Source organism: Anas platyrhynchos, chromosome 3, assembly GCF_047663525.1.
Source record: "Anas platyrhynchos isolate ZD024472 breed Pekin duck chromosome 3, IASCAAS_PekinDuck_T2T, whole genome shotgun sequence".
Lineage (NCBI taxonomy): Eukaryota > Metazoa > Chordata > Aves > Anseriformes > Anatidae > Anas > Anas platyrhynchos.
In genome coordinates this window covers 118,252,841-118,266,376 of record NC_092589.1, presented here as the reverse complement: position 1 = coordinate 118,266,376, position 13,536 = coordinate 118,252,841, and the positions used below count along the sequence as shown (strand labels likewise).

The 13,536-nt window shown below is 37.1% G+C and overlaps 1 protein-coding gene across 5 annotated transcripts in view; it reads left to right on the top strand.

The window, feature by feature from the left end:
- Nucleotides 1–13,536, top strand: part of MSRA (methionine sulfoxide reductase A) — a 268,181-nt gene that overhangs the window by 126,157 nt on the left and 128,488 nt on the right. For 4 of the 5 annotated variants that reach the window (XM_038177136.2, XM_038177137.2, XM_038177135.2 and 1 more), the window contains one exon: nt 882–1,001. The exons of the other annotated variant lie outside the window; for it this stretch is intronic. In XM_038177136.2, the coding sequence (XP_038033064.1) occupies nt 882–1,001 (120 nt within the window). The remainder of the gene's footprint in view (nt 1–881; nt 1,002–13,536) is intronic. 5 annotated transcript variants of the gene reach the window in all.

Genomic DNA, 13,536 nt, shown 5'->3' with positions numbered 1-13,536 from the left:
TGTAACTAACATTTAGCTTACTTTTTAAAACTAGTTTTGATTTCAAATGCTTTAATTAGGGAATAAGAAAAGGACATATGTTATCACTGAGAGAGAAGATGCATCACTTGTAATCAGGGATGAGCTAGATAGTACTTCAGTGTACGTGACATTTTTCAGCTTTGTGGCTTTATGGAGTCCTTCAAATCATAACTCCTAGGCCATCAGAGAACTGTGGATGTTAGGCTTGTTTATTCCTTCCCACTGGCTTTCATACAATGTGCTTGATTCCAGGCTACCAGGAGACTTTTGCTAATTTACACCTGTTGACAATCTGCTGTCCTTAGATAATTGGCCATGTGGGTGAATGAATGCCGAAATTTTGCCTGAACATCAAATATGTGCATGCATAAATTGTTAAACCAAAGCATTTTTCCTTCTGTATAGCGTATAATTTAATCCATTATTACTGCCACCTTTAAAGACTGCATATGCCTGAAAGCAGAAAATTAAATAACTGTTTGCCATTAATACAAATTATTGTGTTTTGACAGCTTGCTAATCAACTAAAGTAAAAATGGTGCTGCACAAATAGTGCAATTGCCTTTTAAGTAACTTTTTTAATGTGCATGAAAATTCTCCTTGTTTGGGCCTTTGAACCCTTACAGGATTTGTCCTCTGTGATATTCAGAAGCATTATAAAATAAAGTTTTGTTTGAGCTGTGCACTGATGCAGAATGGATTCCTCAGGATATTTACTCCCATGTATAGTCTTGGGAAACATTTGACATGCTGACTATAGATGTTACTTCCAGTATGGACTATATCAATTAATGTGCAAATGAGTTATTTAGTATTGACCAGATTTTGACATAATGTTATATACTTCATGTAATATTCAGGTATGGGCTGTTTCTGGGGAGCTGAGAGGAAGTTTTGGAGACAGAAGGGAGTCTATTCCACTCAAGTGGGTTACGCAGGAGGGTATACTCCGAATCCTACCTACAAAGAGGTCTGTTCAGGTAAGCCTTTCTCTTTGCTTTTTAAGGACTGTGAGTAGAATCCTATCAGATTATGAGTGACAATGAAGAGTAAATGAGTGACTGCAGCAACTAATGAGATAGGGTATTTACAGAACACCGGTACTTACATTGCATCCTAAACTGTAATGAAATCTATGCCATGTCCATCCCATTGTCATCTACTAATTAATGAGTTAATGTATGTGCAAATACTCTGAGGAAAAAGAAAAATAGAAAGTACAGATTTTCTTATTTGACTATTGTATTTTAATACAATTAATTCAGGAAATGGATTCTGTTGCAAATTATGCAAATGTGTCTTTTAGAAAACATATGAGTTTTAATTTAAATTGTGTCCATATTTGAGTGTGGAAAAAAATCAGAAGGAACACGTTCTTTTCTTTTCTTTCTGTTTAACGGGAGGCTATATGAAAAAGTCTACATTTCTCATTTGTGTTTTTATTATTATTTTGTTAAATTTTTATACAGTTCAATGAACAGCATCTTATAATTTCCAAAGCAAATCATTGCATTTATTTTTCACTGCACTCCAATACTAATCCTTCTACAGTACTGATAACCCAATACAGTTCCTTTCTGTGATCCAGAACAGAATCACTGGCAGCCAATTGACTAATGTTGTTGTTAAAGCGTATTCTTGCTTTCCTGGACTCACTGGTGGAGAACAACTTGAAGGTTTTATTTTAGTTTATTTCTTGTTAACACTTTTTATGCCAAATGCTGAAGTTGATATACTGTTCTCAATAACAATATATCGTGTAGGCTTGGTAGAGTATAATAAGTTCAGTGACACAAACAAATAATGGACGCTTTAGCAGCTATGGAGGAGTGCTGAAAGGCACCCAGAAAAGCAGAAACTTAATGGAAATAGTAAAAAAAAAAATGTGGAAGGAGATGTCTTAAAGTGTTATTTTAAAGACAATTCTGAGCTCCTAAGAAATTGCCTTGTAAGAGATAAAGAAAACGTAGATTAGGGAGAATTTCTGCTGGTATGCATGTTCCTGAATGCAAATGTTTAGTATACAGAAATTTAAACATAGCTAGAACAAAAAGAAGGACACCCTTCCTTTAGCATTAATGGATGCAGAGTGACCCAGAACTCCTGCAAAACATAGAAATGAGGAGTATCACCTATGGATGGATCAGTGATACCTGTCTTATTAATCTGTATGATCCATTGGTTCCTAAGTTTTCCACAGTCTTGTGTATGTACTTTCATAATTTGCCTGTACTATCTATATTTTTTTCTAAAAATGCATGATAGCATGTATATTTGCAGGCCTGTCTGGTATTTTTTGTCCACTCTGTTTAATGACCTGGACATTCAATAATTAAATTGTTTATATAGGATAGTGATGTGCAGTACAATTTTTCTTTCCCAATGCACTCATGGTTCCAGTACACTGAGTATAGTTATGATGGACTGTTGAGTGTTTCTCCAAAGATAGTGAGGGCTGGCTGTTGGCCAGGGGGAGATTTGAACACAGGACAAGGTGGTGTAGTAAGGGAAGTAGAGATATCTTTTATTCCTGCACAGTATATGCTGGTTTTTATATTTCAGAATGGCTCCTCATTATTGCATGTTTTGCATTTGATTAAGATGCTTTGAAGTTTTTTGAAGCTACTTTATATGTGGTAGTTCATCAATAGTGAACAAAAATAAAAATTGTAATTTAATAACAAGAATCCTGGAATAAAGAAATGGAAAAAAAATCTGTTAAGTCTTTTCTGACAGGTTTTTTTTTTTTTTAGTTATATTTGTAGTGCAAAACCATAGCAGAAGTTATTTTTCTAGTGCTTGTTTTTATACACATTCGCATTATGGATGTTTATATGCCTCCAGATACTGGACACTGGAGGATTTTTGCTCAGAGATATCTGGAAGGATAAGCACATATTTCACAGCCTTGTCTCTGTGAACATAAATGGGATATGTATGTGCTACACATTTGTGTTCTCAGCTGAGCATCTGAGCTGAACTGGAGAATTGACTGATTTCTGCATGCTGATTTTTTTTTTCTTCCTACTTAGCTTCCTTTAGCCATGTTAGCCATGTTTTATTCTGATTTTCTCCTTTTTTTTTTTTTTTTTTTTTTTTTCCTGGCAGATTTTTTTCATCTTTGAACATACTTTTTGGAATTCTCTTTAGAGAGAGTTCTCACAAGCCCCCCTAAGACATTGCCATCTGGCTGCTTCTAGTTGCCATAGTTTTCATTGGGAAGAACAGTACTTACGAAATAGTAGACTTCAGTTATTCATGGTGTGATTGCCACTTTCTTCTTCATCTGTTCTGACAAGGTCATTTCCATGGTAAACACTTAACAGTCATGTCCTCTAAATCCAGCTCTGGAAAGAACATTAATGCCAACTAAAAAATATCCACTTGGCAAGTATTTGAGCTTTGCTTTCAACCCATGCAGGCTTGAGAATCTGTGCCGGAAAGGTATTTTATTCCAACACCTTCCTGGCATTCTGCTCCGAAGAAAAAAGCAACAATTCTTTGGATTAAACAAGTAGCACTTCTTCCAAAAGCAGATCATCAGCTAGACCCCAGGCAAAATGGTGTGGGTTTACTCTTTTCTCCAAGCTAAGGTCACTCAAAACATATCAGCCAATGGTGCTTTTTTGACTCCGTTGCCTAAATGTAGGATTTAGTGTTTGAGATGTCTGGGCATATCCCACCTGCCACAATATAGTCACATCTGATAGCTTTTTGCGGTTGTCCCAGTTGCCCTTGGACATCTCAAAAGTGATTGGATGCCTGTTGTGTGAGCAACTAATTCATACCTGTGGTACCTGTGTGTATATTCACTATTCATACTCCTACCTGGAGCTAAGGACATGGGCCATGCACTGTCAATGTACGTGCACATGTGTTACCTACACGATGTGGAGGACAGAGAATGTGTGCATGCTGAGGCATTGCATTGCAAGAATAAAAGTTCCTGCTTGCTGATTTACCAGCAACCAAGAGGGATAGGAATATTTTCCATGTACACTGGAAAGGTTTTTGTTTTCTTGTGTACTTAGGATGTTCCGTAATGATCTTAAATAATGTCTTGTTTGGAGTCCTCTGTGGAGAGCACTGTGTTAAATATAATTGATCTCAAGGTCCACGGTAACATGTAACACGGCACTAACATTTGCATTTACATACCTGTAAGTTTAGGAATTACTGAGATGGAGGTTTTGAGCATACTGATTGCAATTTGATATGCTGCTTCACTCTTCATACCAGATCTTTTAGTATTACTAAGTATCTTCCATGGGAAACAAGAAAAAGCTTAGGATTTCTTCATGGTTGTTGTCTTCATGGTTTCAGTATATATTCTAGAAAAAAAGTATTGCTTCAAGTGAATACAGGTATGTTTTCCATACTGGTGGTTTTCCAGTCTTCTGTCATGATTTTCATCTGATGGACTTTGCTGGGAAGCAAAAATGATCTGCAGACCTGGTATTAAGCTATAGGGGGGCACCGTTTCCTTTACAGTAGCCAGCTGATGGCTGTGCTGCTTCAACACTGTTGGGGTCTTATGAAAACTCAAGCCTATAAGATCAAACCTCCAGCTTCATAAATCTTGAAGAGCACTAAAATTCATCTCTCTGCTGGGGAGGTAGAAATGTCATGATTCAGCTTGTGTTAAATTAGTGTTATTCTGTTCAGATGTAGGACAGGTCATTTGAAGATTCTCCTATCAGATGGTGTGGTATTTCCTTGTTAAATTGATGCTCAAGAGATAATTGAGTTATTTTGCAGCTTGTGAATACAGTGCTGGAAAATTATTTTTACATTGTATGGTGACAACTATACGGATGAAAATCTGAAAAGGCATTCTGGCGTGGGTAAAGGATTTTGGGCTATTTTTGGTGCATTAACCTAATACATAAATACACCAGTTTTGGCCAGCATTAGACAGCCCAGGATGTTCATTCACTATAAAATATCTTTTTGTATTTTGCTTACAGATGTTCAGAACAATTCTCTGTCTGTGTATTCATAAGCTTTTTGAAATCTGCATAGCTCAAGTGGAACTGGAATCAGAAGGGAAAAACTCTTCTGTTGTTATTCATAAACTGGTTGTGTACAATTACCATATAAAATCTGAAGTTAAAGATGGTTTTCTTAAAACAGGGCAGTATATAGGCTTATGGTCCAAGCTGTTAACATGTAAGCAGGTCATTTTATTTATTTATTTATTGCCTTTGTTTATCTTCACTGATTATGGTATGAGATAAATAGATTGAACATGCCTGTTTATTATCTTGTATTTGTTATAAGGCTTAGTGAACATAACTATATTTATTTAGTCAAAGCCATTTATAATCTTGTCAATTCTCAATATTTTTCTGAAGCATATTCTCTTGTACACAATTCTTAATAATTAACAATGTAATATAAAATCGTGCCACATGGAATTAGTTCCTCTGTTGAGTTACATAAAATACTTGATTGTGAAGTTGTTTTACATTCTGTATGCAGCAAAGCCTTGGGGATTTTATTGCCTTTTATATACCAACTTATCTTTTGACTGATTTTCATATGTAGGAGTTCCAGTTCTCTTTAAGATGTCTAGACTTCCAAAGGTCATCTGGAAGACTTCTAAATAGCTGATGGAAGAGAGTGGAGAAAGGCAAAGCTAATTTCTTGCTCTGTTACCTCCTATCCCTTTGGTCAGTTGGTGATTTACAAAGTTAATTCCACCTCTACTTCATCTTAGTTATACATGAAAGAGAGGGCAAGGCCACCATCAAAGTCCACCACAGGTTGATGGTTAGTTTGTCTTTGCTTTAAGAAAATGCATGCAGAGGGCTTGACTCTGTGACGCAGGGATTATTTGACATACTTGTGTGTTAACAGTGGGATCATTAAAAGGAGAAACCAACAGCAGAAAATCTATCTAGCATTTTCACAAGTTATTATAGCAATCTAGAGAAAATGTAATATGGGGAAATAATTCTTTCTGTCTCGGATTTCCCATTCTCTACATAATACAGATGAATGAGCTACAACAAACAATCAGTATATTGAGACAGTGCCTTATATTACTTGAAAAGCCCTTCATTTAGACTTCACAACACCATTGCAAAATGGGTCTGACTCTCTAAAGTGTTTAAATGTATAATTAAACTACAAATATTCCCTTTACTTTCTGTAGTTTATAAAGGGATCTGAAGGTTTTCATGAACAGAAACTAAGTCCACAAGATTAAAGTTTCCAAGCAGTAATGAGACTGGCTCAGAACATTTTCTTTTATTATTAAATCTCTGTCAAGAGAATAGATTCCTGTTGTGCCTTTGTCTGTTCCTTTTTTTTTCTTTTTTCTTTTTTTTTTTTCTTGTAAGTACAGGATATAGGAATTTTAATGACTTATAAATTCTGTGAAGAATATTGGTGTTCACCATGGCCTTTATCTGTACAACATGCCTCAGTATGACTGGCCTATTGCTCCACCTCTCCCCTTTTTTTTTGCCTAGTTCACCTGTAAGGAAGGAAAGGTCAGGCAAAGTACAAAATACTGAATTGATCAAAGTTAATGACATATAATGTGGATATTAACGTTTCATGTAATTTTTTTGTAGCAATCGAAGAACAGGATATAGCAGAAAATACATAATTTTTAATAACTAGGTCACAGTTAGAGTAAGTTGTGTCTCTATAATTGTGAGATTATAGTCCTGGGATCCTCCTACATGTGCAGAGAAAACCTTGATATAACCCCATAATCTATAATTTGTCCTCAATGCAATTGCTAAGTCATGAAATAAAATGAATGTACCAATTCACTTCAAAAAAAATCATTTGGAAAGGTGATAGCAGATGCTGCTGCAATGTTAAAACCTTGGCAACAAGAAATATAACAGATGCATTGAATTTCAGTTACCTGCTGTATTACATCTCTACCTAGAAAATTGATGATGTTGACAGGACTGACATGTTCTTTTTCAATAAAAGAGTTTCTTGTTGACTCGTTATGCCTTAGTATACCAGGATACAGAAATACGTTCTGTGAATTCATCATTTAAAAATAAAATGGAAAATAAATATTTTTACCAACCATTAGCTGAAAAACAAAAAGCTCCCTGTCCACAAGGGATGGTGGCCACTGTTTAGGGAGTTCTGCTGCATCTTTACTCAAGGTTAAGTTAACATTTCCATTTCAGAGTTTGACTTTTCATGGTTAATATATTGGCCGATTCGGGCTTGAAGAAATTAAACTGATATTTATTATTTAGATACCTGCTTGTGCCTTGTGGCAAATTTTAAATCCTAATAGCCTCACTGCTATTCTCTGTTATTATATCTATTTACTTCAGCATTGCCTATAATCACAGGCTTAGGTAGTAGTAGCAGTATAAATACTAAATATATTATTTATTATTAACAACTTTATTTGAATTGTATTCCACTGAGATGTGTTGTTTCCATCTTTCTTGTCTCCTGGTTTTATTAAACATATATATAAGATGAAAATGCGACAGCCCCAAAGGTTGAAAGACACATTACAAAACAAGTCTAAGACAAAACCTGAAGCCTATGCTAAGCTCCCCAAAGACCTTCATTTCCAGAAAAGACTCCATGCAGGTTTAGATCGTGATGTTCACCATGTCACTGTGCCTGAAAACAGAAGAGGATGCACCGGGAAGCTGCTCCTCATTTTAGGCATAGAAAAATGATGATGGTCATGGTAACAATTTTTGTGAAAAAATGATGCTACAAAAGTGCCCAACTTTGCTATTATGGTTAGTGTTTTTTTTTTTTTTTTTTCTTTTTCTTTGTGTTCTCTTTTTGCTATGGAAACATTTGAAAAGAAAAAAATGAAGACTCACTATGGCAGTGTTCTCCCAGAACAGTTACTACAGGTGGTAACTTTACTGAGATTACCTGTGGGTGTTTCTACACATGATAACCATTCTTGGTATGTAATACTTTTGTCAGGCATAAAGTGAGACTACAAGTGAAAAGATAGATTAAAAACAGGCAAGAGAATGTCATGGGAACAGAGACTGGAGATTAAAGAAACCAGGGAGAAGCTACAGCTGTTGGGAGAGTAGAGCATATGGTGGAAGAGGGTTGCATTCTCCCTGTACTTTTTGTCTGTTTTGGTACACTTATTTTATTTTACTGCTCCTACTGCTCATTCCCCAAGCTGAAGCCTTCATTCTTTTAATGGCATGTGGCTGAAATGCTGTGGAGGTAACATGGATATTTCTGAGAGTATATTTTTTCCTGAAATTGAGAGAGTACTGAAATTACTGTATATAAACACAACTCACTTTGACTTACTCCCTTAATAGAACGTGTTCCGATGCTGACATGCAAAGGTTTGTAAATTGCTTATTGTCTCACTCTGATGATTCAGATTTGGAATAATTTTACAAGGGACCTGTGCAGTTTTTATGTCTTGGATGAACGAAGAAAATAAATCTAATTGCAAGAGTTTAGCTTTCTTCTTTTTACTCAGCTGTGCCCAAGAAGAGTATTATATCTCAGTTTATAATAAGCAATTTTATGATTGTTGAGTTCTGCTCTGTCCAGCATTTGTGGACTCACGCTCTCTCACATGGGTTTCTGAGGGTGAGACAAGAATTGGGTCCGGTGATTGGAGAAGTAGAGCCCTTGGGGCTCATAGTGCACCATAGCCCCAGTTTCTGCATTTGAAGTGAAGTAACATCAGGTAAAGGATGCTTTGAGAAGGTTGGACTTGATGATTTTGAATGTCTTTTCCAACATAGATGTTTCTATGATTCTCTGATCCTAAGGATTTTGAAAAACAAAACAAAACAAACAAACAAAAAACAAACAAAAATAAACAAACAAACAAACACAAAAAACCACCTGAATATGATGGAGTTCACAGCATTGCTCACAAAAATTAAGAAAAAAAATGTAAAAAAGTTTAATATTGTTCCTAAGTTTTCAGGATGGATTAAAGAAATTGAACTATATTTTACAATGTCAACTTGGCTTGAACAAAGAAAAAAAAATCAAAAGATTTCAGTTTGAAAAGGACAAGGCCATGCTTTTCACAGTTCTACAGTGGCATCCATTAAATGTAATAATCAAAAAATTGCTAATTTTTTGGGTCAGCCTCTGGGTGCATTTTAGGAGGAAAAAGCTCATAAAGTAGGAAAAGATTACAACGGTGCACAGCAAGAAATATTTTCTAAGAGATCAAGCAGTCTGTTTACAGAGTCCTAGCTTATCTTGGTAAAAGCAAGAAACGAAGGCTCCTTCAGGGAAGCCATCTTTCAATTTAATTGTGACGATTTGCTGTGGGTTAGGACTTGAGTATGTCCACTGCAGATGTTTTTTTTTTTTTTTTTTTTTTTTTTTAGAAGAGACAGAAATGTCTGAAATGCTTTGATGCACTAAAAATGCAGAGATGGTAAAGCTGGGATAAAGTGTAAATTATGATGGAGTCATACTTCTGGTGTAAGAGGAGGTGCAGATTTCTGCAAATTTCTACACGGAGCATTGGAACTTAGTGCTAGGTAGCATCTTTACATTTGTATGCTGTCTGGTTGGGTGCCCGAAGTACTACGGTAATTACAGTAGTAAGCGACAAAGCCCAAGCTTCTGAAAAGATTATTATCCAATTTTTATTTGAAGACCCAAAGTGATGAAAAATCTGCCGTTTCCATTAGTAGGAAACTTCCCCACGGTAATAGGGTGCAACAGCCCTCATCACAGATCAGCAGAAGGACTCAGCTGGATCTATTTAACACTGCAGCAGAGATTTTTTACCACCAGAGCTCAAGGGATAGTCCACAAACCACACAAGATGCTTCTGACAAAAGTAGCTGAGCAAAATTGATACACAGGCTCTGTCTGCTTTTTATTCATTGACTTCAAGATCAATTTACAGGAATTGTATCCTGCTGTGTGGGACCTGCTTCTACAGCTTGGGCAGGGGGAGGCTGGAGCACCTGTTCTTGACTCAGGGATCCAGGATTTGTTTAACAAAGAATGTTAGCCATTGCCTGAGGTCACTCCAATGCTTATTTGGGACCCCAATCTGGAACCAAATCTCCTTTCATTTAAGCTATCCTTGTGGAAATTTCTGAGATATAAAAAGTCAAAAAAAAAAAAAAAAAAAGGGAGAAAATAACTGGAAAATATTTGACTACTTGAAATGAAACTCCTGTGTTGTTTCACACCAGGGATCCATTTAATCAATTTACTTCAGCAGAAGTAGGCATGAGTTTGTCTTCATATACCTCCCAGCTCCCAGGTATTAGTGATTTCGTATCAATAATTGCTGATGACCTTTTCTGTAGTAATTTACCTATCTATTTAATATGATTTTATTTTTGGCATTCACAAATAGAGGCGGAAATCGTGGTTTCATTGACTCTAGTGCTCAAACTGTTCGGGAAGTTTCAAAGTGAAATTGCTGTAGATAGCCAAGATTTGGCTAAAGGTTATTTCTTAGCAGCTAGTCATCAACATGTCTGGGAATTAAATACTTCTTCTGAGGAGTATATGCAAGTAAAGAGAGGTTTGTTTGCTTTACAAACCGTCTGCCTTACTAACGAGTATTCCATAGTGACATGATGCATTTCTGTACTATCAGTAGAGCACAAAACAAGTTATTTAGGAAATGGGGAAAAGCAAGGTAATGGGGAAAAAATAAAGAGCTGATCCTTTGCAGGGGATCTGAAAATACTAGATTATTATTATTATTTTTTTTTCTCTGAGCAATTCCTGCTTTGAAATACTTCTGTACAACATCTTTGGAGGCTTTCACTTTGGCACCAAGGAAGGAGATTTTTCTTCATGGCCGCACATCACATGGCATCAGCCTCCCTGGTGTGCTTCACACACAACGCTGCTGGCAGGAGGTGTTCTTTCTTACCCCGCAGTTATTATAGTTGCTGTCATTTATCTACACTGGATTGAAATTGCATGTGAACTGCGACCACCAGCAGCACTGAGAGAGTACCTCATTTCCACATCAAGGAAATCTCTTCAGCCTGTTGATATGGACAAAGTGGCCCATCTAAGGTATCTGGCCTTAAACCTGTACTTCAAAAGGAGAAGCAGCTGCCTGCCTCAGATAGACCGTCCACTTGGAGCTGCAGACACTCTTAAAAACATCAGCAGGGTGAAGTCTCCTCAAAGGATGTCTCCTCTTCAGCTTCTCAGGATGGATTCTTTGTTATCAACACTAGTGACGTCCCAAGAAGAGTTGTCATAGCTACACACAGGCTATATTTATGTCAGCAAACTGAACAGGGCACAGATTTGGGTATTGGTATGGGATCAGCCATACCGCTCGATTGCTTTGGCTGTCCCTGATGTGGTCACAGCCTCTCCCGGACAATTCCCAGGCACAGTTGATGGTTAATATGGTAGAGATGTTCAAACCCAAAAGCAGTGCAGATGCATAAACCCTCTTGTGGAGCATAAAATGTTAAAATGTTTAGTAGTGAGATGTGTTTTGTTGTGCAGTTGGCCTTATGGCCAGAGAGTAATCCTAGGCTTTTTCTATTTACTAGCAATTATTTTAGACTGAGAAAATTAGTGAATGATTTGGACTGCCCCACCATTTTTTTTTTCTTCTGATCTTTTTTTGAGGTATGTTGTTTATACTGACAACCCTTTACATCCAGTCCCTTTCACTCCAGGGATCCTAGGAGTTTTCTGGCTGTGAAGAAGCAAGAAGGAATTATCAGCTTTACCCCTTCGACTCTGCATGTGGTTGCATGCCTGGAGACACTTTTGTACCTATTACTGAGTGCAAAAATATACTGTGACAGTGCTTGCATACACATGTGCCCACAGTGCTAATGCACAGATCAAATCTGTCTAGGAAAAAAAAAAAAGACGTGACTAACCTTATTTTTTTTGTCTATGAGTTCCTCACTTGGTTTTACCCAAAGTTTATTCAGGGAAGTGATTCAATTAGAAACTATTTTTATTTTCTTTGCAAGAAGTGAAAAATGTTAATTATAGCTGAAATGCCTTTGAGTGATTCTGTTCGAATGTCACATTTCCATAAAGTCTGTACAGTTTACTTTCTGCTATTATAGTACAGCAGTAGAGCAAAAATATTTAAAAAAATGTCATTAATGTTTTAAATACTAAACTTGGCACAGATTATGACCTTGCTGGGTAAAGCACAGAGAAGAAATAAAGTCCTTTATCCCTAAAGCTTTCATATAAACTAAGAGAAAAGACAACAGATTGCTACAGACAGTTGGAGAAATTAAAGGAAACAATAAGAGAACTGTAATCACTCTGATAAGCTGTCATTATTGTCTATGATAAGCCAGTGCCCAGAGAAGCTGTGGATGCCCCATCCCTGGAAGTGCTGAAGGCCAGGTTGGATGGGGCTTGGAGCAACCTGGTCTGGTGGGAGGTGTCCCTGCTTATGGCTGGGGGTTGGAATGAGATGGTCTATAAGGTCCCTGCCAACCCAAATCACTCATGCCTGTTTCTAATGGTATTTGAGCCTCTTGAGCACTTGATTGCATCAGTTGTAGCACCTCTGGGAGAGGCAGGGAGAAGAGGGCTTCTGTCACCGATAGCCTGAGGTCAGCTGGCTGGATGCAGAATGTGATGTCCCAGTGCTTGTCATTAGGTAGTAAGATTTCAGTGTGAAGAAGTCCAAGGACCACATATAGGCGTAATGGGTGAAACTCAACACATTTTTGTTAGAGGTATGGTAATTATGCGTATGTTTAGTTCAGAAACGTCACAGGAGCAACTGGATGGAGATGGCAGAAGTTTTTTAGCACAGGTGAGAGGCTGCTGGGAGCGGGGAGTAGGTGTGCATGTTAGGAAACTTACAGTGCTCTCTGGAGAGAGATGCGGAAAGGCTGCATCCCCTGTAGGCACTGCTGAGCAATTTGTGACTCCATTATAACAACTCTGCCTCCCCTCTTGTGCCTCCCTTCAGGTTCAGTCTTTCTAGAGGCAAAGCAAATGGAGATCCTTTCAGCTGCTTATGGATACTCATGCGTGACTGCTGCAGGGAGCTGTGGCAATTGCTTTACCTTGCTTCTCTGCAAGGAGAGTAGCTGCTCTGTTCAGCTTAGAAGCCAGCTTAAATGGTAGAAATGTACATTGAGGCTAAAGCTTGCATCATTGCTGGTGGCCTTGGTTAAGATATACTTCCTTACTTATAAAGGTTGGAAGGGATTGCAAAAAAGGTAAAAAGTTGCCATCACTGTGAAGCTTTAAAGTAGGATTTGTTTACCTTTCCAAAATATACTAATCTTAGCCATCAGTTATTAGGTTTGCAACTGTGAAAGAAAACTTTTCTCATCCGATAGAGGTTATGGTTTAAATTCTCTGGCATGTGTTATTCAGGAGGTCATAATTTGTTCTGGCTATAACATTTCTTTATTCATCCTGGGAAGGGGACAAGTACTATGTACTAAACCAAAAGTTTGTAATATCATCAACTATCATGATTACACATTGTTTACGTCTTTCTTTTTTTTTTTTTTTTCTCTTTTTTTTCTCTTTATAATTATAGTGGTTTGGATTTCCTGGAAAGGATACAGG